The sequence below is a fragment of the Phyllostomus hastatus genome, unplaced genomic scaffold, assembly GCF_019186645.2.
Source record: "Phyllostomus hastatus isolate PE091 unplaced genomic scaffold, TTU_PhHast_1.1 phas_scaffold_345, whole genome shotgun sequence".
Lineage (NCBI taxonomy): Eukaryota > Metazoa > Chordata > Mammalia > Chiroptera > Phyllostomidae > Phyllostomus > Phyllostomus hastatus.
Window position 1 is genome coordinate 691,526 of NW_025334024.1, and position 25,907 is coordinate 717,432.

At 48.7% G+C, this 25,907-nt stretch overlaps 1 protein-coding gene across 7 annotated transcripts in view; it reads right to left on the bottom strand.

Moving 5' to 3' along the window:
* ACSF3 (acyl-CoA synthetase family member 3) overlaps positions 1 to 25,907 on the bottom strand; it is a 69,095-nt gene that overhangs the window by 32,620 nt on the left and 10,568 nt on the right. For all 7 annotated transcript variants that reach the window (XR_006783441.1, XM_045819233.1, XM_045819232.1 and 4 more), the window contains exons 4-6: positions 13,344 to 13,498; positions 11,466 to 11,614; positions 5,002 to 5,114 (exon numbers count right to left, since the gene is read on the bottom strand). Coding sequence is in view for 6 of the 7 variants with exons in the window: in XM_045819233.1 (XP_045675189.1) it covers positions 5,002 to 5,114; positions 11,466 to 11,614; positions 13,344 to 13,498 (417 nt within the window). In the remaining variant the exon portion in view is untranslated. The remainder of the gene's footprint in view (positions 1 to 5,001; positions 5,115 to 11,465; positions 11,615 to 13,343; positions 13,499 to 25,907) is intronic.

Consider the following 25,907-nt stretch of genomic DNA (forward strand, 5'->3'; position numbering starts at 1 on the left):
TTGTTCTGAGGTAAGTGCCTCTGTGGGGACACCACCATTACCATCTCGGGGCAGAGCATCTCCAGGCCCCACCATGGGTCTGGTGTAGCCATCGGTGGCATATGTAGAGACAGACGGCAGTGACAGGGGAGAGGACCGGAGATGCTGGTGGTGTGGAAAGGAGAGGCAGCAGAGCAGTCTTCTGTCCAGAACAACAGCCTGCAGATGGGTGAACTATGAGATACTTAATTTTTAAAGAGAAATAAAAGGAAGCAGAGCTCTCAGCCACTGTCCTGCTCTAGCCCATGCACATCCCACGTGGGTCTCTGTATCCTCAGCAAGAGAAGATGATTTTGTGGGAAGGCCTTCATGCCCTGTGCGTCATGCACAGCTGTGAAGCCCTTTATCTGCTGATGGACCCCATTGTTGCTGGCTGGCACCCTGCTCTCATGTAAGCAAGCAATTTCAAGAAATTAAATAAATAAGTGAATGAATGAATGAATGAATGAGTGAGTGAATAAATAAAGAGTGCGTGATGTGCAGAGTTTATAGTCAGGAGCCAGCTGGAGGCTGTAGCACATGAAAGATGCATCACAGCAAACAAAGCCATGTGCGCATTAACCCAGCCCAGCAGGGAGAGAGCAACCGCAGGAACTGTGAAGGTGGAACTACTTCAAATGGTGCCAGAGAACCCTCCACTGGGGGACGGGGTGGGGAGGGCACCTGGGGAGGGAGCTGGGTCAGGCAAACGGGGCCATGGAGGGAGGGGCTCCTTCAAGCAAGACACAGGGAAAAATACTCAGGTCCCTGCAGCTGGGACTTAGCCAGGCCCCTGGTCACCCCGGGGGTGGCCTTTGCAGAGCATGACCTCACTGATCACAAGACCAAACACGAGGTCCAGGTCCACCATAACCCCTGTGTGGGACACCGCGACTCCAGCATGGTCCTCAGACTCCGTGTAGCCATCGAGGCAGCTCCAGCCTGGACTGTCTATCATACCGATCCCTTCACTGAATTGAGAATGTTCTAGAACACATCCTCACAAGCACTAAATCCCCTTACTTTCACATTTAGATGGCTGGGGTGCATCTGCATGGGGCTCCCCATGCAGGGACGATAAGACCCTGGCTCCCTTATTCCCTCCTGTCTCCACGGCCCCTAAGAGCCTCAGCCAGTGGCACCCACTACCCTGGAACCCCCACCCTGTGGAACAAGCGCTTCCTTCTCCCTGAAGGTCATGGCTCTCGGCTGGGACGGCTGACTTTCTATTTTAAGCAAGTTTCAGTGCACAACTCTCTGCAGACAATCTGAAACCATCAAAGATGGGAGAGGAGCTGTCAGATGGCCTGCTGCGTGCCACCACAGGTGCAAGTGAGTTACACTATATCGTAGCTTAAGAGAGATGCTCCCCATCCCCACGCCTTCTCTCTAGCAGCACCACCGCCACTGCTGGTAGAACAGGGGCATGTGTTTGGCACCTGGCAGGGGGCACGGTCATGGATGATGCTGCCTGTGCCACGAGCATCTGATGAATTTACAACCTGCCAGCATTTCTCTCTCTGCTGGGGACCTCCTGATGCAACAACATCCCTGGAGCCCACATCCCAGTCTGTACTCTCTACTGGCCATCCCTGACCTGGTGCACGGCTGAGTGTCCATCTGGGGAGGCAGCCATCAAATGCAGGGTGGGCTGGTGACCTGGGAATAAGTGGGAGTCCACAAGGAGGCAGGGGTGGGGAGGAGTGTGCAGGGCACAGGCTGAGAGCAAGTGAGGGGCCCCAAGGGGTGGGTGTGGCTGACCACCCTGGACCAGCAGGGCAGAGGCAAGAGCCTTGTCAGAGGATGGTTAGGGATAGAGAGCAAGGGCTTGGGACCCTCAGGAGGGCAATGGAGGAGCAAGGCTGTGTCTACAGGTCACCGTATCCAGGAATAGAGGCTGAGAGAACTTAGTGAGGGCCCAGGTGGAGTTTCACTTGGGTAAACAGAATATATACTTTAAAAATCATATTTTATTGATTATGCTATTACAGTTGTCCCAATTTTCCCCCTTTGCTCCCCTACGCCTGATACCCCCATTCCCTCCAGCAACCCCGCCTCCCTCCCCCCGAGTTCATGTCCATGGGTCATACACACAAGTTCTTTGGCTTCTCCATTTCCTACACTAATCTTAACAGACCCCTCTCTATTTTGTAACTACCAATTATGCTTCTTAATCCCTACACCTTTCCCCCCATTTTTCCCCTTCCCCCTTCCAGCTGAAAACCCTCCATATGAATCCATGCCTGTGATTCTGCTCTTGTTCTGGTTGTTTGCTCAGTTTGTTTTTTTTTAGATTCAGTGGTTGATAGTTGTGAATTTGTTGCCTTTTTAATGTTCATAGTTTTTATCATCTTCTTTATCTTAAATAAGTCCCTTCTAACATTTCATATAATAATGGCTTGATGACGATGAACTCCTTTAGCTTTTTCTCATCTGGGAAGCACTTTATCTGCCCTTCTGTTCTAAATGGTAGTTTTGCTGGACACAGTAGTCTTGGTTGTTGGTCCTTGTTTTTCATGACTTTGAATACTTCTTTCCGGTCCCTTCTTGCCTGAAAAGTTTCTTTTGAGAAATCACCTGAGAAGTCTTATAGGAACTCCTTTGTAGGTAACTAACTATTTTTCTCTTGCTGCTGCTTTTAAGATTCTCTTTTTATCTTTAACTTTTGGCACTATAATAATGATGATGTGTCTTGGTGTGGTCCTCTTTGGGTCATTGTTTGGGACTCTCTGTGCTTCCTGGACTTGTATCTCTATTTCCTTCACCAAATTAAGAAAGTTTTCTTTCATTATTTTTTAAAATAAGTTTTCAATTTCTTGCTCTTTCTCTTTTCCTTCCAGTGCCCCAGAGGCACCTTATACTATCCTTGTTTTTGTAAATTCTTTCTTCTTGCTGTTCTGGTTGAATACTTATTTCTTCCTTATGTTCCAATTACTGATTTGAATTCTAGCTTCATCCCCTCCACTGCTGGTTTCCTGTAGATTTTTCTTTACTTCACATAGTGTAACCTTCACTTCTTCCTGAGTCTTTTTTATGTTGTTGTCATACTCAATGAGTTCTTTAGGCATCCTGATCACCAGTGTTTTGAACTCTGCATCTGATAGGTTGGTTATCTCCATTTTGTTTAGTTCTTTTTCTGGAGTTTTGTGCTGTTCATTCATTTGGACATATTTCTTTGCCTCCTCAATTTGGCAGCCTCCCTGTGCTTGTTTCTGTGTAGTAGGTAGAGCTGCTTTGATTCCCTGTCTTAGTAGTGTGGCCTATTGTAGAAAAAGCACCTGTAAGTGTGTGGGGTGGAGCAACCCACTTCACTGCTTTGCAGCTCTGTGTGGAGGACAGGGGACAATGCCACCAATGCCACTGCCTGTCTTCTGAAGGTTTGCTTGGCCCTTGCCCTGTGCAACTGACACCCAGCTGTTGCCCCGGTGCTGAATCCCAGAGGGGGTGAGTCTGTACATGTTTTAAGTCCATGCGGGTCATTTAAGCAGAGTCTCCTAAAAATCTGGCAGTTTCTTCTGCTGCCCCAACACCCACTGGTTTTTACAGCCAGAAGTATTGGGGATTTATCTTCTTGGTACTGGAACCCTGGGCTGTGTGGTGTGGTCTGGCCCGGCCTGGGATCACTCACTCCCAAGGTGTCCTTCCTGATTTTCACCCACCACGCCTATACGTGGGACTGCCTGTCCCACCGCTGCCGCTTTTCTGCGCTGCACTGCACCTCCGTGCCTCTCCGCCCTTCTCTGTGTCTCTGCCCCTCCTACCCGTCTGGATGAACGTGGCTTCTTTCAATCCTTGGTTGTCGGACTTCCACACAGCTCGATTTCTGATGGTTCTGAGTGTTATTTGTTGTGAGGTCTAGTCCTAATTCATTCTGTGGTTGGGTGAGGAGGCAAAGTGTATTTGCTTATGCCTCCATCTTGACTAGAAGTCCAGAATACCTACTTTTTTGATGTCGTTCTGAAAATATTCATTGAAAGTACATTTAAAAGCATCCAGGTTTGTTCTTGCTTTGGCAGCACATATACTAAAAGCATCCGAGTTCCACCACTTGCTGGCATGAAGACATTCAACACCAACCTCACCAACCCTCCCATTTTAGATGTGGGAACTGGGGCCCACGGAACATGACCTGGGCCCAGCCCTTCCTGGCACAGGTGAGGTGCAGAGCTGGGAGACAGACCAGCCCGAATGTGCTCATGAAGAAATAAAAGCTAGAATAAGGACCCACTACTGTCATCTTTTGAAACCTCTGAGTAACAGAAATGAATCACATGTGATATTTAGTATGGATCTTAGCAGTAGAAAAGATCTTTCCTTTTAAATCAAAATTCCATTTCCCACTAATCCCTAAACTTTTCTGTGACTCCCTTCACTTATGACCAGCATATCTGTAGCTATTAAAATCTTCACTGAATAAGACAATAGGCAGTGTTCTTTTCTTCTTCACCCTTGTGATTTTTAGAATAATGTAGAAACTAAGAGAGCTACGAGTGATTTCAGTAGAAGTGGGTAACTTTAATTCACAATGTTCTGTGAATCTTCCCAAAGAGCCTTAGCAAGTCTGCTGGAGTGGCCACACCTTCCCTGAAGTTTGTGTCCACTCTGAGTGGACACCAGGGTCCTGCCAGCACAGAATCCTTAACCAGATCCCACCTACAATGACTTCTGTTTGAACTTGGGCCGTCCTCAGTCAATGCTATCGTGACCCACCTCACAGCAACCCATGTCCAGGGAGCCCAGGGAGAAGGCAGGCAGAGCACTCGATGCCGGGGCACAGCTGGGCCTTATTTGCCTTCTTACAATGTCCACACGGTGGGCAGTGCCTGGAGACACCTGTGGGCGCCTTTGGTAAACACCAGCCAGCATCTCCATCATCCAGCAGGGCCATCCCTGCACAGTGGCGACCCTCGACCTCTGTGCAGCCTGCTGAGAGGTCATGACCATGCAATACTCACGTGCCACCAGTGAAAAACAGTGACTCACCTTGGTGTCCTGCTCGTTTCCTTCCACATGGAGGATATAGGGGCAGCCCTCCTTCTGTGGGTTTTCTGAGACAATTCGCACCTCAACTCCTGGTAGCGGGGTCCCCACAGAACCTACAAGGAGAGGGGAAACGTGAGAGGAAGAAGATGTGGTCAGAGGGACGCTGAAGGAGAGGGCTGCACACCCAAGGCACTCGGGTGCTGCTGGACATCACTCACAGAGAAGACCTGAGAGCACGGGGCCCCACTCGGCGCAGCGGGTGCCCGCTCTGCCACAGCAGTAGCCAGGGCTTGCTGCTGCCAACAGCATGCGAGGCGAGGCTCCAGATGTTCCAGAGAGCCCTAAGGCCATCTCAGGAAGGCCTCCCAGCACCCAGGATGGGATGCTGCGATGGCTTCCACTTGTAGTCCAGCACTTGGCTGAGCAGTAAGGGCACTGAAGTGCACCTGTCCAGAAAAGGCCCCAAGAGGCACCAATGCTGAAAGTTGGGTGATGAGCAAGGATTCTCACAGCAGGGGGATAATACCGCTGGTATGCTGGTTCACGTATTAGGCACCCATGGTTTGTTCAGTGTCCTCATCCAACTTGAAGGCCCCACCATGATGGGTTAGCTTATAATCAAACTTTAAACCTACAAAGGTGAGGCAGGTGATTTGGATGTAATTTTTTATGGCCACTGTAATAAATGACTAAGGCATGGCAGAGGTTCCAAGACCAAACTCCTGGGATCTAAGAGAATTCACCTCAAGGTTTCAGGGCCTTTATTATAACCTTTGGAATCACTGAGGATTGTCACAGGATAAATATCCCTGGAAGCCAGGTCAGCAAACTTTCTGCGATTTGCTTAGTGTCCTGGGTCCAAACTCTTCACGAGGTTTGTCACATCAGTCTCGTTTGCCAGAACAGCACCGGCCTGCCCTCCTCGGCCTGAGGTGCTGGGGTGGGCCTGGCCCCATCACTCTGGTGAGCTCTCCATGTCCTGAAGGCCTGGTTCTTCCACTCTGGTCAGAAATCTGTGTCACGTCCTGGCTCAAAGCAGACTGACCAACATCCTTTTTTTTTTTTTGGTTCCAAAGATTTTCCAAATTGAAGTGAAATCCATATAAGATAGACTGATCATTATAAAGTGGCAATTCGGTGGTATTTAGCACACTCACAGTATTGTGCAATCACCACTACCATCCAGCTGCAGAACTTCTCATCACCCCAGAAAAAGCCTGTGCCCACAAGCAGCCACTCCCCACCCCCACCCCAGCCCCATCCCAGGAACCACTAATCCACTTCCTGTCTCTATGGATTTGCCTGCTCTGGACATTTCCTATAAAAGGAACCATTTGACATGTGTCCTCCTGTCTCTTCTTGGTGGTACATATACTTGGAGTCAGTGGCCACACAGGCATTAGGGCACTCAAGACTCAAGAGAGCCTGGAAGCAGGGGCATTCCATTTCTGGTGAGGAGATGAGACCTGGGGACCAGAGACAAGGACGAGCTTGTGAACGTGGAGGCGGGTACAAGCCCAGGCCCCCTGACTGCACAAGCTGTGCTCCTGCTGGTGGCTCAGCCTGACCCTGGGGTGCAGCCAAGGCCAGCTGCCATTCTGTACACTCTAAATTCGGTTTCCAGTTGACCTCAAGGTCATTACCTTTTCTAGATTATATAATCCCTTTCTTTGTTGATCTCCCCTTTCAGTGACAAGCTTAACTCTATCATTTACACTGCTCCTCCCCAGACCTCACGGTATGATGGGGACTGACAGACATGCTGGCAGAGCGACCAGCCAGTCCATAGCCCTGACAGCTTGGACACCTGGGCCAGGTCTCCAGATGCTCCCAATTGCTCGTGTTTTATGGTCAAACTTTACTAGGCTGACCTTGGTTTTAGCCTTTAGTGACTAGAGTGTGGTTGTAATTTATGATAAGTGTGTGTGTGTAAAAGCCACAGAACAAAGGGTTTAAGAGAGAAACTGGGCAGATAATGTGCAGAAGAGAAAGGCTGTGTGTAAGAGGCAGGGCAGAGGCCACCCCGACCCAGTGCCCCCGGCACTGCCACAGGCCCTGTGGAGCTGACAACGCTCTCTAAATCTGTATCAGTAATGATGTTCCTTGCTGCTTGAACCAGGGTGATGCAGTGCTGAGCAGGGTAATTAGCCTGAATAATAAGAAAACATCAAATACTACAAACTGATTGATTACCCTCTGAGACTGGTCAGATATGATTTCTTCAAGTACCTGTCAGAGCTAAAGAGTTCCATAAACATACCGTAAGTAATCAGGCAGAACGTGATTATTTCATCAGGAGGCACTTCATCAACTTAAGTACAGAATCTAAAGCAGGACCAACCATCTCACTCAGAAATAAAAGCCTGCTCCTTGTTCCCTTCCTTCTGAGGAGCCCGTCTTAGCAGCGCAGTGACATGTGCTCAGGGTTGGCCGAGCGCTCTCAGACACCACCGCCTGCTCAAGCGTGAGCCTTGAGCCCACCTCCCCAGAAGAAAGGAAGCAGAGAGGTGTGTGGACAGGGTGTCTTCCTGCGTCTGCCCACGAGGCCTCGGTGCAAGGGAGGCACGTGGCCACCCCATGCCATGCTTGATTACCTACAGCAGCCCCTCACTGGAGGCTCATGTGGAGAAAGGTAAGGGCTTGGTCCCACAAAACTGCCCCCCACCTTCAGTGGGTCACTTCAGGGACTGCCAGTCACCAGTGGTGTCACCCACAGTTCCTGTTCACACTGACTACAAATCAGAGGTTCCCACAACGTCTTCCTGGGGTTCAATAATTTGCTACAGTGGCTCATAGGACCTAGGAAAACAGTTTACTTACTAAAAGACCAGTTCGTTATAATAGATACAAGCTCTGTGTGTTCAGATGGAAGAGACACCTAGAGCACCTCTGGGGGAAGGGGCTTCGGGCATCCATGCTTCCCAGGTGCACTGCCCGCCCAGCACCTCCTCGTGTTCATTAGACTAAACCACTGACCACTGGTGGTCAGCTTGACCTCAGCCCCTCGCCCCTCCTAGGCGGTCAGGGTGGGACTGAATTCCAACCTCCAATCACCTGGTTAGTTCCCCTGGCCAGGAGCCCCCACCCTTAGGAGTTTCCCAAAAGCACTATTAACACAAACTCAGGTGTGGTTGAAAGAGGCTGGTTATAAATAACAAAAGACATTTGTATCCTAAGAAATTTAAGGGTTTTAGGCTCCGTGCCAGGAATGGGGACAGAGTCCAAATATTATAGAGTTCTTATCAGAAGAGGGACCTCCGGCTTTCTTCCCAAATGCAAAAAGGGGCCAGCCTCCCCACCCACCACCCTCTACCTGCCACCTTTCAATCCACACGTTTCCCCTTTGATTTTTTTTTGAAGCAAGAAACTGCCCCTCACCACACACACTCTTCCTGTCCCTCTCTGCTCTGTTCAGTAAGGCTTTCTCTTCCCTTCAAAGTGAAAGCTACGAACTGTTAAGATCTACAGTGAAAGTGCTGACAGAACCTTAATTACCTATGGCATCACAAACACAAGGGCAGTGTTAAGCTCTCAGGGCAGAGACAATGACTTGAGTTTCATGCCCCAGACCCCATTGATAGGTGGAAGTGAGGCCCGCACAGAGCAGAGACAGAAGGCAGGGGCGGGACAGCCCCAGAATTCCGGAAACACCCCGCCCCACGCCTGAGCAAGCGCTGTCACGGCAGGATCAGCCAGGCAGTGGCCACCGCTCCAGCATCAGTGCCCCTGGCACCACTCGGACAGTGCTGCCTTCCGCACACCCATCTGGGCAGCAGTGCTGGCCGGCCACTGGCGTGTCATTCTTCCATCTCTCTTTAAAAACAGTTGTCTGCTCTTCCCAGATAACTCTAATTGGCCTGCAGCTCGGTCCAGCATCTGGGGTGAGAGGCTGCTCCGCAGCTGGTCCCGAGAGGATGGAAACAGGCTGATAAGGTCCAGGAGCTCCTGTCAACTCGCCATGGAGCCCCACTGAAGGAGCCATTAGCGCCTCTGATCTCAACCTCCAATTAGAGCATCATTAGGCCCAGCAGCACTTAGCCCTGAATTATTCATCTTCCTTCACGAGAACCGCATGGGACGCAGGGAATGAATGATCGGATGCGACCCGGAGCTTAACGCATGGCAGACGCTCACCCTTGTGCAGCATGTCCCTGCTTGGAGGCTAGCCATGCCCTCCTGTGCCCCCGCCAGGTTGTGAGCACCTTTAAATAAATCCTGGTGGTCATTCAGATGGAGCAATGTTCAGGGGCCGTGAAGGCAGCAGAAAGGAAGGGCCCTCCAGAAACAAACCCCTTTCTGGGAGGCGTGGGAAAGCCAGGAGAGGCGGCACGGCTGGGTCCCAAGTATGAAGGGGACACAGGCCAGGGCTCCAACACAAGTTCACGGCCTCCGGCTGGAATGAGCCCTGGCCCAGGAGTTGCAGTGCACAGAGAAGACCTAAAAGGCTCCCAGAAAACCTCCTCCACTGGATTTCTTCAGAAATGAAGCCCAGAGATGATATTTTAGGGATTTTCATGTAGCACTCTTGAATTTAAGGTTGAGGGTTACTTTATTTACTTCTTTGCAAACCAGGAAACCAGCACTGGACTCGACAGTTAGAGGCTTGTTCTACAGAGAAGAAAACAATCACGGATACTTGATTCCAGTGCAGAGAAGAGGGACCACAGCCAGTCCCCGTTCTGATGTCCCACACACTGTCTTTGCGACCCAAGTAAGAGCTGTAGCCATAATTTAAGATTCAGAAACTTCTACCCAGAAAACCTTGGGTTTCAGGGCCCTTTCAGAGGGAACTGGAGACCAAGTCAGTGGGGGACCCTCTTGGTGTACCTGCGTCCAGAGCAGCTGCTTTCCTGGTCCCTCTGCCACCTGCAGGTGAGCCTCCAGCTGGGCCTCTGGACCGCTGATCGGCACTCTCACACCTGCCCGCACAGTCCCTGAGTCTCCTTCCCGCAGACGGTCCCCACGTTGCCCTTTGCTTGCTCTCTCCTCTCCTGGCTCCTGGTCTTGGCTTCTTGGCTTTGCGTCTGCTCTTGTAGTTAAGGCCCAGGAGGTTTCCTGCCCACTTTTTGCCCCCTCTCTCTTCCTTCATACTGGGCTGTCTGCTGTGCCACTGTGCTGCAGCAAAGTGAGCGTCCCTGTCTAATGGTGTGAATGTCTGCCCGCTCACGGACCTACTCCATGGCCTTGGGTAGGTTACATGATTTCTCAAAGCCTCAGTCCCCTCATCTGTCAGTGGGTGAGGTTACCCCTGTATCAGGGGCTGCTCTGGAGACAGTTTGGCAGCTTCTTATGAAGTGGAGCACAGGTCTACCTTCGGACCCAGTGATTCCACCCCACCGTGTTTACCCATGAGAAGTAGAGACAGATGCGCACCCAAAAACCCGAATCCCCACAGCTACAACAGCTTTGCTGGTCACTGTCTAGAACTAGACATAACCCAACGGCTTTCAGCTGGTGAACAGGTTAATAAACAGTGACTTGTCCACACGACGAGTCCTACATGGCAATGGAAAGGGGCGTTGTGACAACATAGATGTGTCGCAGAAGTATCCTGCTTGGTATGAAAAGCCAGACCCAAACAGCTATGCCCCACAGGGTTTAGTCATATGATGTTCTAGAAAGAGCACAATTATAGGAGATGAAAACAGGAAAGTGCCTGCCTGGTCCCGGGGTGGGGAGGTGCTGACCACACAAAAAGGGGGAGGTTTCGAGGTGACGGAAGCCTTCTGGGTCTTGAGTGAGATGGCAGCTTCACGACTGCTCACAGAGCGGGGCGTGAGGGGTGAACTTCACTGCGTGTACAAGATGAACGGATGTACTGACGTCATTACAGATGCAGGGGTGTTCCACTCTACATCCAATGAGATACCAGTGTGTGCGGGACACACTGGAGGTGACCTCTCCCGAGGACAAACAGAGGACTGAGAATAGAACAGAGCATGCTCCCATCCCAGGCCATGGGCTCCGTCTGAAGATCCCCTGTTAAGGACCCAGGATGTAGAGATCTACTTAAAGAAAGGTCAGAGTGGGATACTTTAGAGAAGGCTGGACAAGACCAAAAAACAAGAATCTCTGCCTAGAGCAGTGCGTCCTCTAGACATGCACAGGTCACTAAAAGGTGGTGGATTCTCTCACCCCTTTCCCACACACCTGCCATGTCTTCTGCCACCACTGGCCCTGTGTGGCTCAGGGCACCTGGACAGAAAGCTCCTACCAGCAGCCGATGTGGTCTGGACATAAGCAGCACCCCCTCTGGGAGGTACTCTGACAAGCACGTGGGAATGGAAATGGAATCTGGCGGTTCACGGTCTTCCCACCTATGCCCTGGGTCACGTGGAGAAGACCCTACTATAAGGAACACCTTTCTGTCCTACCTCTAACTGGCCACTTGGGAGAAAGTGAGTGCCCAGAAGGAACAGGCTGTGGCCACCTGGCCAGCGACCCCGAGAAGGCACTGTGTGTACCTGGCAAGCGAGCTTCTGCGGTCAGGGGGTTGGACAGGGCCATGCCGATCTCCGTCATCCCGTACCTCTCCAGCAGCGTGTGGCCTGTGATCCTCTTCCACTTCTCCAGCACAGGCAGGGGCAGGGCGGCGGACCCCGAAACCATCAACCTGCCGGCAAATCAGAGGCAGCCTGAGCTTCTGGGATAATGCCAATCTTCAGTCCAATAAACATCATTATATAAAAATTTATGATTAAAAAAAATCACAGTTGGGGGCTAACAATTAACTTTGTTCTTTGAAAAGAACTTGTTGGGTATACTTTGGAATGTAAATAGATCTTCAAAAGGAATGAGTAATCAAGGTAAAAGAAAAAAATAATTTTAGGGTCTTTGGCCCTATTGTTTGCACTCTTTGCAAACAATATGTTGTTTACAAACGATCCTAAATAACAGTAATAGTAAGATGATTCCTACGGAATGTCGACTATGGGTAAAATGCTGCCAGGTCTGAGAGGTAAGGGCCAGGTGAGAGGAGACAGCTCATAGCTGAGGGGTGCACGCAGGGGTCCTTCACACTGTCTTATGCTAAAGGGCTCATGGTGGTGACAATGACATTTCTATAACATCTGTGAGCTCCTAAATACTCTGGTATACAGCATGTCATTTAAGCATTATATGTGGAAAGAGGCTTTTGGCTCTAGTTTGAAATAGAGGAGAAACAACTGCTGTTTCCTCAGAAGGACTCACCCCACCACAAGCTGAAACAGGGGAGGTCTCAGGATGTCTGTTGCCCGGAAACCCCCTGGTTTCTTCTCTCTCTGATATCTCTCCTGCCCTGGGTCTGGTAGGGTTGGGTGGAATGTGCTTCTAATCCCACTTTTGCACCGGTGGCAGAGCATTGGACACCTCCATCAACAGCTGCCCAACCCCACAGTGGCTGGGGAGAGGGTGAGCTACCAGGTGATGGGTAGCAGGTAACACCAGGCAAGAGCTGTAGTTCCACCAAAATGTCTTTACAGAAGAGGAGTAAAGGAATGCTGGGAGCAAAATCGTAACGATATCAAATATTTGTCTTGGATAATCCAGAATGCTCTTAGCAGAATGCTCTTCCTGTGTTCTTAAGGACTAGGAATCAGATTTGTGGGCAGCTCAGAGGTCACGGAAACATACATACAAATACATTGGAATTTTAAATTCACATCTGTCTAGCAGCTCACCCACTGCAGTGTTGAAAGGTTGTGCCTGCCACAGACACAGCCTGCCATGTCACTCTGGCGACATGTGTCTACTGGGCCTGGGAAAACTTACCAAGCTGCCCACTGAGGCGTGCACTCAAAGTGGGCCACACTTCAGCATAACAGGGAGAGGGGCCTGCTGTGACTACAGGTCCCTACGAGGGTGCAAAGCACACTTCATGCCACTGAGGACCCAAAGATGTGGTGCACCACTGTCAGGAGGGGTGTGATGAGGCCCCCGGCAGGGAGGGCTCCAAGAGCCACAGGCCGGTGGACAGAAATGATCTAGCAGAAGCTGGGGGTGGTATGTAAATGTGGGGTGAGAAAGGATGAGAGCAAGACGGCCAGTTCACTGGCCTCACCTTCATCTTTCAGACTCTGCCACAAGACAGTCAGACAGAGAAAGACAGACAGACAGAGGAAGACAGAGAGAATACAGACGGAGATATACATGCAGATGGAGCTACGGAATGACAGGACAGAGATACCGATATGGAATACACACAGATATATAGAGAATGTAGATATAAACATGTAAATGCATATTTTAAAGGAAATGGAAAACACTGCTTCCTATAACTAGCAGGACCAACTTATTAGAAATAAGTTATATTTACTGATCTTCAAGTCTTTCTGGGTGAGAAATGAACCGTTTTCATTTACCTGATCTTTTCTTCACAAACTGCACGCACAAAATCCTGGACATGAGGCTGGGTAAAATGCTTGTCATAATAATCCATCAACTTGGTGTAGATTGTAGGCACTGCCATAAACACATTAATCCGCGGAGTCTCAGAACTTAAGAACTTTTCCCAAACCTAAAGAAAATAGGGAAGTACAGAGCCAAGAGATTAGAAAACACGCACACGTGTGTGGGGGCCTCTGGTTCCGGGAACTGTGCTCTTAACGGAGGCCGCCCCTTTCTGAAGCATTACAGGGTCTGTAAGCAGCTCCCGCCTGAATGGGCATCTCACGTTACAGGGTGACGATGTCTCTGGCCATCCCCACAGAAACCACCCTGTGCTGAGGCCACTTGTGCCTGGCTTTTGGAGTGACCTGTGAGGAGGGGGACGGCTGAGAGAGAAGTGCAGAGAGGGATAGGGTCCAGCCTCAGATCTGCCATCGGGGGACATGTGGCACCTCAGACTCCTCCAAGCGGCCACCGGTGAGCCTGAGAGTCAGCGCAGTACCTGGCACAGACGAGCGGGCAGGTGACAGATGTTGGAAGGACGACATCCATTTCATTGGATAAGTCAAGTGAATTTTGTATTTTAATCTGTAACAATATTTAATATAAAGATGCTTCAAGTTTCTTACCAGGTGAAGTGCGTGTGTGTTACCCCTAATCTTCAAGAAAAGCTGGCATGCTATGCTCATGCTACAGTTCCCTCCACACAGCATCCATGTGAGCCCATGGTCAGGATGGGGAACAGAGAGCTTCAGGGGCGGGGAGGAGCCCAGCACACTGAATGCAGACAGAGCTCGTCCCTAAGGCATGGAACTTGGGATAAATGGAAACTAATACTGCAGTCCAGCCCTGACCCGTCCCAGTTCCTAACTGGAGGGCAAAAATTAGCTCCTCACCTCAGCTGCTGGACAGAGGAAGGGGATAGTTCTCTGGGGGGAAAATAATACTTTAAAAAATATTTTATTTACTAGGATAGAGGGGAAGGGAGGGAGAAAGAGAGGGAGAGAAACATCAATGTGTGATTGCCTCTCAGCACCCAAAGGACCTGGGTGCCCTGCACTGGGGATCTGGCCCACAACCCAGGCATGTGCCCTAGACCTGGAATCGAACCAGCAACACTTTGATTCGCAGGCCAGCACTCAATCCACGGAGCCACAGCAGCCAGGGCAAAATAATATCCTTTTATTTTTATTTTTTTATTTTTTATTTTTTAAATAATATCCTTTTAAAGACAATGACTGGCATCCCTCCATGCCCAAATTACAAAGCATGTAAGGAAACAGAAAAATATTACCCATGATTAGGGGTCAATAGAAGAAGACCCTCCAGAAGACCCAGATGTTGTAATTATCTGACAAGAAATTTACAATAATTACAATAAGTAGGTTAAGGAGTTTAGAAAGAAAAATGAATAAAATGAGGGATAATCAAGGATTTCACCACAGAAGTAGAAGTGCAAAAAAGAACCTTTATAATACTGAAAAATATAGTATCTGAAATTAAGAATTCACTGGATAGACTTAACAGACTAGACACAGCAGAAAAAGAAATAAAAGAAGTGAAACATGCCCTGGTCAGTGTGGTTCAGTTGGTTGGAACATTGTTCTGTTCACCAAAAGGCTGTGGGTTCGATCCCCAGTTGAAGCATATATGGGAGGCAAGTGATTAATGTTTCTCTCTCACATCTATATTTCTATCCCCCCACTTCCTCTCCCTCTAAAATCAATAAACATGTCCTCAGTGAGGATTTTAAAAAATGAAGTAGTGTAACACTAGTCAATGAAAACAGGAGTCTAAACTGAAGAATAGACAAGAAAGAAAAGAAAAAAAGAATGGAGTATGAGCCATGTGTGGGACAATATGAAACAATGTAACATACTGTAACGATAGTCCTAGAGGGGGAGGAGAAGGAAGAGCTAAATAAATGGAGAGATACTCCGTGTCTATGGAATTTAAGACTCAATATTGTTAAGGTGGCAGTTCTTAAACTGAGCTAGACTTTCAAGGCGTTCTTCCCCAAAGGTCCAGCAAGCTGCTTTGCAGAAATTGACAAGCTGACTCTGCAATTTACATGGACTGGCAAAGGACCCACAGGAGTGAAAACAAACGTGGAAAGGAAGAACAATGGTGGAGGACTCACACTGCCCACTCCAAAACTTACTGTAAAGCAACAATGATCAATACAGTGTGATGCTAGAGTATGGCTGGACACCCAGATCAATAGAACAGATAGATGTCCAGAAATTAATCAATACATTGATGGCCAATTGATTTTTCACATAGGAGCCAAGTCACTTCAATGGGAGAAAGAATAATCTTTTCAACTAACTGCTGAGATTACTGAAATCCATAGGCAAAAAGATGAATTTTAGACCTTTACCTCCCCATACACAAAAATTAACCCAAAGTGGATTAGAGGCCTAAACGTATGAGCTAAAAACTATAAAACTTCTAGGAAAAAACATAGGAGAAAATTTTCATAACCTTTGGTTGGGCAAAGTTTTCTTAGACATGATACCAAAAGCATGCTCTATGAAACTTAAAAATGGATAAAATAGATTTCATCAAATTTAAAAACATATGTTTCACAAGATACCACTAAGAAAATAAAAGGACAAGCCAGACAAGGAGAGAATACTTGCAAACCATGTATCTAATAAAGGACTTGTGTCCAGAGTCTGTAAAGAACCCTCACAACTCACAATAACCAGACAAATAACCGGCCCTGGCGGTGTGGCTCATTTGGTTGGGGTGTTCTCCCGTGACCCAAGGGTTGTGGGTTCAATTCCCAGTCAGGGCACATATCTAGGTTTCGGGTTTTATCCCTGGTCTGGGCATGCACAATCCCCGGTCTGGGCACATATGGAAGGCAACCAATCAATGTCTCTCTCTCACATCAATGTTTTTCTCTCTCTCTTCCTCTCTCTCTAAAAGCAATGAAAAAATATGCCCTTGGGCATATTTGAATAAATAAATAAATAAGTGGGCCAAAGATCTGAATAGACAGTTCACCAAAGAAGATCTATGATCTAAATAAGACCATGAGAAAATGCTCAACATCATTAGTCAGTGGGGAAATGCAAATTAAGACCACAATGAGGTACTTATATCCACTATAATAATAATTTTAAAAAACGATAAACAAGTGTTGGTGAGGATATGGAGAAAATGCACTGTTCACATACTGCTGGTGAGAATGTGAACAATATGGCATTTCGGGAAATAGTTCAGCAGTTTCTTAAAACATTAAACATTACTATGCAGCCCAGTAATACCATTCCCACACATCCATGTAAAGTAAACGAAAACATGTCCACACAAGGACCTCTTTGCAAGTGCTCACGGCGGCAATATTTTTAATCCACAAAACCTAGAAGTGACCCCAATGCCCGTCGAGTGGTGCATGGGCGAACACTGTGTGGGCCAGCCACCCATGGGACACTTTCCGGGAGCAGGAGGATGGACTACTGACACCCAGGGTGCAATACGGGTGAAACTCGAAGATGTCTCGCAGAATGAAAGAAGCCAGACATGAAAGATTATGTAGCACAGGATTCCATTCATATGCAAGGCCCAGAGGAGGAGAATCTACAGACACCGAAGGTGCCAGTGGCTGCCAGGGGCTGGGTGTGGGGTAGGAATAGAGCTAATGGTTGCATAACCCTTTAAAGCATTCACAATAGGCAAACTCTATGGTGTGTGAATTACATCTGGAAAACGACATCTTCCAAAAAGGAAAAATGCAATAAGCACGTTTTCAATGAAGCAGGCTGAGGGAATCTGCCATCGGTGGAGCTGCACTGTAAGAACTAGCAAAAGGAAGGGAAACGACCCGAGAGGAAGCCCAGGCCTGAGGGACAAGGGAACAGCACCAGGGAAAGAAGTATGTGGGTTATTTTTTAAAAATTAAAGGACTCATGACTGTTTAAAGCAATAATAATGGCAATGTATCATGAAGTTAAAGGAAGGAAATAAAGAAATTAATGGAATAGAAAGCACAGGTACATTAGGGAAAAAATCAACAAAGTTGGTTCTTTGACAAGATTAATAAAACGGATAAACCTCTAAAACAAGAATAATCAAGAGAAGAATGAAAACATAAACTATAATATCAGACACTTAAAGGAGACATCACTACAAATCCTAGAGACATTAAAATGAGAAGAATTATGAACTACTAGATGCAAATAAATTTGACAATTTTGACAAAATAAACAATTTCCTTTAAAAACTAAAACTAATCATAAGTGACACAAGAAACAAAGAATAAAATAATAGAAGTATTATATCTATTAAAGAAATTGACTCCTTGATCTAAAACCTCCCTGGACAAGTCCAGTCTGATGTCTTCAAGGGTGAGGTCCACCAAGCGCGCGGGGAGAGTGGTGGCAGCTGTGCGCAGACGCCCAGAGACAGAGGAGAGAAGCACAGCTGAGTCCTTTCAGGGGTGGGCAAGACCCTGCACAGAAGCCTGCGAGGACACCCCAAGAAAACTGCAGACCTCTGTTCCTCATAAACACAGACGCAAACCCCACAAAAATATTAGCAAGTCAAGCCTGGCAAGCTATAAAAAGAATAACACAGCATAACAAAGAAGGTTTACTGAAGCATCACAAGATTAGGAAATTAGAAATTGTAAGAACTTTAACTAGTGTGACTAACCACGTCAACAGAATAAAGGGGAAAATAAATAAAGAATAAATAAACCAAGGGGGAAAACTCTATGAGCATCACCACACTAAGAAAAATGATTTAATACTATTCAACCCACACCACAATAAAAACACACTAACTCTCAGTATCTACAAAATACCACAGCCAACATCAGACATCACAGTAAAGCACACTGCTTCCTCAAGACTAAGAGGTCAAAGATGCCCACCATTACCACTCTTTAGCTAGATTTACCAAGACTAAAACTTCTCTTTGTCAAAAGATTGTTAAAAAAGTGAAATGAGCCAGAGAGTGTGGGAAAGATTCTCAAAACCTATTTCTGGCCTTTTCTTTTGTTTCATCCAGAATATATAAAGAACACCTACAGATAATAATAAAAGGAAACACATCAATGAATAAATGGATAAAAGACTTGAAGAGGCATTTCATATTAGAGAATCTTTGAACGATCAATAACTATATGGAAAGTGCTCAACACCATTAGTCATCAGAGAAGTGCAAATTTTAATGACGACGAGGCAGCATGACACACCCAGAAGGATGGCTGGCACTGCCCTGGACCGGCAAAGGCATGGAGCAGAGCCGCTCTCACACTGCTGCTCTCGCACTGCTGCACTCACACAGGAGCACAGAAGGCACCACCACTCTAAAAACGGTGCAGTGGTTTCTTACACAGTTACACACACGACTCTGTGACCCACTGATTCTACCCCTGGGTATTTACCCAAAAGAAATGAAAACAAACATCTGTGAAAAGGCTTATATGAGAATGTTCCTGGCAGCTCTATTCATAAAGCCAAAAATGTAAACAACTCAAATGTCTATCAACAGGAGAATGGATGAACTTGATGATAAAAAGGAACTAGCTACCTGGCTGGCGTAGCTCAGTGGATTGAGCACAGGCTGCAAACCAAAGCATCACAGGTTCGATTCCCAGTCAGGGCACATGCCTGGATTGCAGGCCACAGCCCTCAGCAACCGCACATTAATGTTTCTCTCTCTCTTTCTCCCTCCCTTCCCTCTCTAAGAATAAACAAATAAAATCTTAAAAAAAAAAAGGAACTAGCTGCCAACACACGCAGCATGGGTAAATCTCAAAAATATGCTCAGTGAAAGAAGTGAGACAGAGTACCAACACTATATTTCTATTATATATATATATGAAGTTCAAGAGCAGGTAAACTAACTTACAGCAATAAAAATCAGAAGAGGTGGCCCTGGCTGGTGTGGCTCAGTGGACTGAGCTCCAGGCTGTGAACCAAAGGGTTGTTGGTTCGATTCCCAGTCAGGGCACATGCCTGGGTTGCGGGCCAGGTCCCCAGTTGGTCTCCAAGAGGCAACCAATCAATGTATCTCTCATACATCGATGTTTCTCTTTCTCTCCCTCTCTTCTCCCTCCCTTCCCCATCTCTCTAAAAATAAATACATAAAATCTTTAAAAAACAAAAAACAGAAGAGGTGGCTTCTTCTAGTAGGAGTAGTACTGGAAGGAGTCGTGAGAGAACTTCTGGAGTGTGGAAATGTCTTATATCCTAACCTGGGTGTGTATTATACAGCCATATTCATCATAACATGCTAATGCACACACTTAGATCTGTGTGTTTCACTGTATGTACACTGTACCTCAATAAAAGGAAATGAAAACACACCCACCTGAGTGGCCAAAACTGACAAAACTACCTGTGGGGAGGATGTGGCTACCTGGAGCACTCCCTCTGCTCATGGGAGTATAAACCATGCAGCTACTTCGGGGAGTCCTTTGGCTGTTCAACCTAAACTAAATACACAGCCGGCCAGCTGGTATCGAGCACAGCGGGCATCGGTCCAAGACGAATGTCCAAAGAAAGATCTGTGAGAGTGTTTACAGCAGGTTCATTCATAATGTCTCCAAACTGGAGACGGTCCAATGTCCTTCAATAGCTGAATGGGTAAACGGCGGCCTTTCATACAGCACAGCAACACCAAAGAGAACAAATTACGACTGATGTAATATGAGAAAAAAAACCCTTAAAATAGTAGGACGAACTAAAAAGCACAGAGGAGTGCACACTCTCGAGTCCATTTACATGAAGAACACGTGAAAGTAACCCATGGTGACGGACCCAGACTAGTGTCACCTCTGCACGTGTGCAGGTGAGGAGGGCTGAGGAGGAAGAGCCTGAGAGAACAGCCTGGGATGATGTGCGTGTTCTCTGTCTCTGGGTGGTGACTGCTGCCCAGACGTATACATAGATGTAAATGCATCAGCTGTGTGTGTGATTCGTGTACGTTTACTCATGTAAATCACACCTCAATTAAAGTAAAAGAAGCCATGACAACAGTCCCCGTGTTACAGCCCCACTGAATGGATGGCTCTAGGTGCTAGGCATCAGATGCCAGTCAGTGCCGGTGTCACAGCACAAGAGATAATGAGGCCAACATGTCCCTGCTGCAGGAACATGACCACCACCTCACAAAATAAAATGAAACAAACCCCCCAGGTCTTATCATGCCTTCAGATCAAACCCGAGTTTCAGAAAAAGCACGTGAAGTGACCCCCAGGGACCCACCCCCAGAGCCAGATGGTGGGAAGTCTGCAGGACACATGGCCTGATGTCTTAGGCAAACAGGAAAATGCATGGGAAAGACCAGGGGAACCTGCATGTGAAGCAACAGAAGCATCACATATCAACCAGGCTCGGGGCAGGGATTATTCAGATCTAATTCTAACAGACTGGAAAAGTGAGGGTCCTTGACAGGGTTAGTGTTGATGATCAGAGGTGAGATCATGGGATTCCTGCACATCACCCCGTCACGTTGTCAGCTCTAAGGAAAAAGTGTTCCTACCTCTTAGAGATGCTAAAATGATATGCTGTCTGGGATTTGTTTGAAAATGACCGTCAGCTAGGAAAAGATGTTTGTAGATGAAACAAGAACAGCTCTGAATTAATCGTTGAAGCATATGGGTATTCATTTCTCTTGTAGATGCCTGAAACATCACAAAATTAAAAAGTTTTAAGACTGCAGTGGAAAGAGGGGTTAGATTGGGTTATGCCTCTAAGGGTCCTTAGAACTCGTATTCTATAATTCTTTATAGGCAAAGAAGTGAGCTCATAGTATTCATGAGAAAAATGTTAACAAATCATGTTAAAGCAATCCACGTGTGGAACGACTGGGGGAGCTCACTCATGTTAGCACCACCCCTACTGCTCCACTGCTGAGCAGATAGGAAATCAGTGTGTACAGAAGTGAGAATTGGAGATTTTGTTTTTGAATGTGGTCATGGAGTACCCTTTCCTACAATCACACTTCTTCCTATGTGGAACAGAGAAGCCGTAAAACCTAATGGCTCAGAATCACTGCACATGAAGCAGCAGCCCAGCAGTGAGCAAGGGTGGTAGAAATCCAGGCCTTAGCAAAGCCACCGACAGGCTGCCCTCACTGCCTGGAGCAGCTATGACCTTGACAAGGCCCTTTAGCTTCTGTATTCTCACCATATGGTATTAATTTGGACTAAATCCCTCAGGTCCCTTCCAAGCTCTGAAACACAGATTTGCTGGAGACTCTGTATGGCATCCTATTGTACTTCTCACTGGCTTACAAAGAAATGCAGGTTGCGCCAACTGTCCCCGGGAAAGGCGTGGGTCCTGGGAGGAGGAGGACCAAGTGGACACACCAGACATCACTCAGGCTTCCTGAGGGGTCAACATCCTGGCTGAGTTGGGGAGCAGCATCCTTGGGGCTCCTATCTTCTTCGCGCCCATCGCAGCTTTGAGAGGTGAGCAGCTGGGCTCTGTTTAGTGTGGCTGACCTGGGCATAGACCCCACCACCACCAAGTCCTGGCAACAACTTCATCTGAGCCTGGTCCTTATTCCATTTCCAAAGGCTCACCTGTTATCATGAGTGTTTGGACAAGAGGGCACAAAATGGCAGAGAATTAAACTGCCCACGTCCTGGGTAAGGCACATGCTCTGGCATGAGAGGAGGGAGGACAGGCCTTGTGGGCCCTCTGTCCACTCTGGCCTGGGGTCCTGGCCAGGCCTCCTCCCCTAGCCACACACATGGTCCCACCCAGACCCCCACAGGGGGCTAGAAGAAGAATGGAGTGCAGGCAGCCAAATGAAGGATGCCGACTGGTCCTGTGGTCATCAATGGGGACATCTGACCCTGGCACAGAGGCATCCACCTGAAACTCACATGCAGCTGGGAAGGCCTCGCCATTCTCAGAGTCACGCAAATCAGCAAAGAGGGCAGCTGCTGTGCTGAAGCAGGTATTTAAATCAGCAGTGTTCCTCCTCCAGGTTGCCCCAACACATCGGTAACTTAAAAATCACAGCTCTGGGGGCTCCCTCTCTGCGCCCTGCATTTCACTGGTGAAAATGCTCCTATCTGCTCTGGTGTGAACTATCACAGCAAGACCAAACAGCGGTTCCCAAGTTGGGCTGCAGGTAGTCGGGGTCCTGCCAGACATTGGATGTGAGGGGTGCAGGCACTTCTTTCACTCACCATCTCCCCAGTGTGACCCTGCTGTGCAGCCAGGACCAGAAACCCTGGCTCGGACCCTAACGGGCAGGACTGCCGAGCTGAGCAAAAGCAGGGAAAGGACTGACTGCAGGTGAGAAACTGCAACACTTAACCAGCTTAAAGCAACGACCCCCACGGATGAAGTCATCACCTAGTTTTGGTAATTCTTCACCACAAACAGGAAGCGATTCTTTTTCTGTTTTTCAGTTGCTCTGGCCAAAATCTGGCAATAAGGAAGGGCACTCCATAATGAAAGACAAGATGGGAAAAGAGCTGCCCGTCTGGCTCCTAAGGCCTAGTGAGTGCCTCTTGCCCTAGTGACCCCCACGCTGTAGAGCAGATCTGAGGTGTGAGCACCTACTAACCCGCAACTGCACACTATGGGGTAGATTTGACGGGCTGAGAGGACCTGGCACCCAGTGAGCCCACACCGTGGATCAGATCTATGGGGCCAGTGCAGCATAATGTTCTTTGCTGCACAGCAGGACTCTGCCCGTGCCTTGATACACACATTACCTGAAATCACCACCCCGTCACCCACCCACTTAAACAAGATCCAGTTTCTCAGACCCCAGAATGAACTTGGTCTGAGGCCACAAGTCAGACAGGGAGGCATGTTTAACCACAGGAAAGGGTGTCGTGGGCAGGGGTGCTGGCCTCAACAGAACGCACCGGTGGTTCCCCAGCTGCCTGCGGGGCAGAGTCCCTGCCCTTGAGCAGGCCCCCAGGAGGCCAACAGAGGAACGCATACCGGCCCCGTGGTCCTGCCCTGATTTAGTGCTCCTGCCGCCAGTCCCGAGGAAGTCGTCCAGCGCAAAGTCAGCTGGGACAAGAAATCGATTGAGACTCTGGACAGCTCATCAACAGCCAGACTTTGTTCCTCAGGGGGGACATCAGGCAGTTCGCCCATCCATCTTCCCGTCTGTCTTCCGAGTCACTGTCACCTCATCAGTCAGCCTCGCAGGATGTGACAGCCTGCCACCCCACTGTTAGCATGCATTCTGTTCAGCGGGATGACCTGAGGACCCTGGGAGCTACAATTTAAACACCACTGCAGGCTTCCAGCCACCCCATACCACCGGTTTACACTAAGTTCTTAAATATAAGCTTAAACAACCCCCCAGTATTTAACAATGCTGAAAGCAGGATTTTACTAGCATAAATTTCTAAATTCACAAAATTCTGAAACTCAGGGTTGCAGTCTTTATCAACCACCACATGAAATTTGTTTAATGTTTAGCTCCGCTGCACAGTTCTGAGAAATTCCAACTTAGTGCCAAGAAGCTTGAAGGTCTGAGATCCGACCCTCCTTGCGAACTGCCCTGGTAGCCTCTCTTGTCCCCAACCCCTCAACAGGAGGAAGGAGCATCCTAACAGACGATAGCCCCCTCTGTTCACAGTGCGGCAGGCTTGGGGTGTAAGGCACCCCTGTGCTTCCCGGCCCCTCGGTGGGGCGCCTGTGGAGAGGCAGGACGGTGCCCAGCAGGCCAAAGAATACACAAAACCTGGAGCCCTGGCGGCAGATATAAAAACCCTGTAGGTGTTTTCTCCATTGAGTACTTACTCGTTCAAAATGTATTCTCATTTCCACAACACCTAAGCTACACAGGGATATATTCAACAAAGTCAATTCCATCAAGCTTGAGCCCACAAGACCTCTTCAGAGGGTGGAAAACCAAGGATGGCAGGTGGGGCCTTCCGCGCGCCAAGGAGGCTCTCCGCCATGTTTCCGTGTGAACTCTCCCACAGCCAGTGACACGGACGAGCCCACCCCTGCATCGAGCTGTCCACGGGCACAGGCCACGAGCACATGGAGCCTGCCATCCTGGCGGTTATAAACATGCATGGAGGCAGAGTTTTGCAGAGAAGTTTATCACTTTAAGGGACTATGGTAGTAAATTTTAAGTAGACGATCATGTTACATTGTATCTATTTATGTGCTGCTTTCAGAGGAGCTAATACAGTAAAACTTTATTAAACAAATAACCTCTCCCCTATGTGATTTATGGGACTTGGTCTCCCGATGCCTGTTGCAGATTCAGCCTGCCATGATGTTTAAATAATACAGAGGGGTGCGGACCTGCTGCCCACCAGCGTGTCCTCAGGGTCCTCAGAGCCAGTGGAGAACTGAGAGGCCCAGGAGCCCATGCATCACCTCGATAACCACTCACCACCCATCCACTCACTAACACTCATGCCCTCTATGCGCTAGGCCCTGGGGACACCTGTGAACTGCAGGAAAACCTGTGTCCTCAGGGTAGGCCCGCTAGTGGGACAGAGGAGATGATTCTGCGGGGATTCCAGGTGGTGAGTGCTCTGATAAACAGTGTAGAGTCGGGCCAGGGTGGGCTGGGGAGGGACGGCTGTAGGGTGAGTGGCTGGGCATTGCTGGGTGATGTGTGAGCAAAGACTTGCAGAGGCAAACAAACCAAGGACAGGCTGAGGGTTGGCAGGGACAGAGTGCTGACTGAGTGGGTGTGCGGAGTCCGTGGGAAGCAGGGCAGCCAGTGCGACTGCAGAAAAATGGTGGTGTTGGGAGAGGGGAGAAGGGGACAAGGCCTGGCTCTGCCAGGGAGGAAGACCAGCCACACTTCCTTTCTGCTTTTGTTCACCATCCCTGGGTCTCTGTGTTTGGGGAAGAAGAGACCTGCTTGATTTGTATTTGTTCCACTGCTTGCCCATCCCACAGCACATCCCTGCCAGGCCTACTGGGTGTTCCCGTTGCTCCTCAAGCAGCCCTGGGAAGTGAGGACTCTGGCAACATCTGCTTGAGAAGTCTGTCAGTGGCTGGGGCTCAGCCGCTGGGTTCCTGGTCCGGGCTTCCTGGGGCTCTGGGCCAGGGCGGGGACCTGCTCTCCCTGGGTTTATGGGGAATCTAGGGACTCGGCTCTTCCTCCTTTCCCCTCTAATCAGCCAGCACTGGGGTGTGGGCAGAGGGAGTCTGCAAGTGCAGCTCTGGCTCCTGAGAGAACTTGGTGGAGCAGAGTGGGCTGTGCTGGGAGAGGGGCGCGCAGTACCCAAGGATGGGGCTTCCCTGTGTGACGTCTCAGTCCAGGGAGGCCCTGCCAGTGAGTGCAGAATTAGGGGTCTTGGAGAGCTCACAGTACAGCTGACTCTTGTACACCAACCTCTCGGTCAGGTGAGCCTCCCCACTGGAGGTGAGGCTCTTCTCCTGTGGCCCTGTGACCATACCCACTTGCCCTTAGCAGTCACTCCCTGCCAAGCAGACAGCAGCCTCAGAAGTCGCCCCCACAACCCCCAACCCAGCTGGCCACCCCTCTCTTCAGTGCGGCGATCTGCGGGTTAGAGGAAGCAGTGCTGAGAATCACAGACTTGGAAGGACCCTCAGTCAGAGACCCAC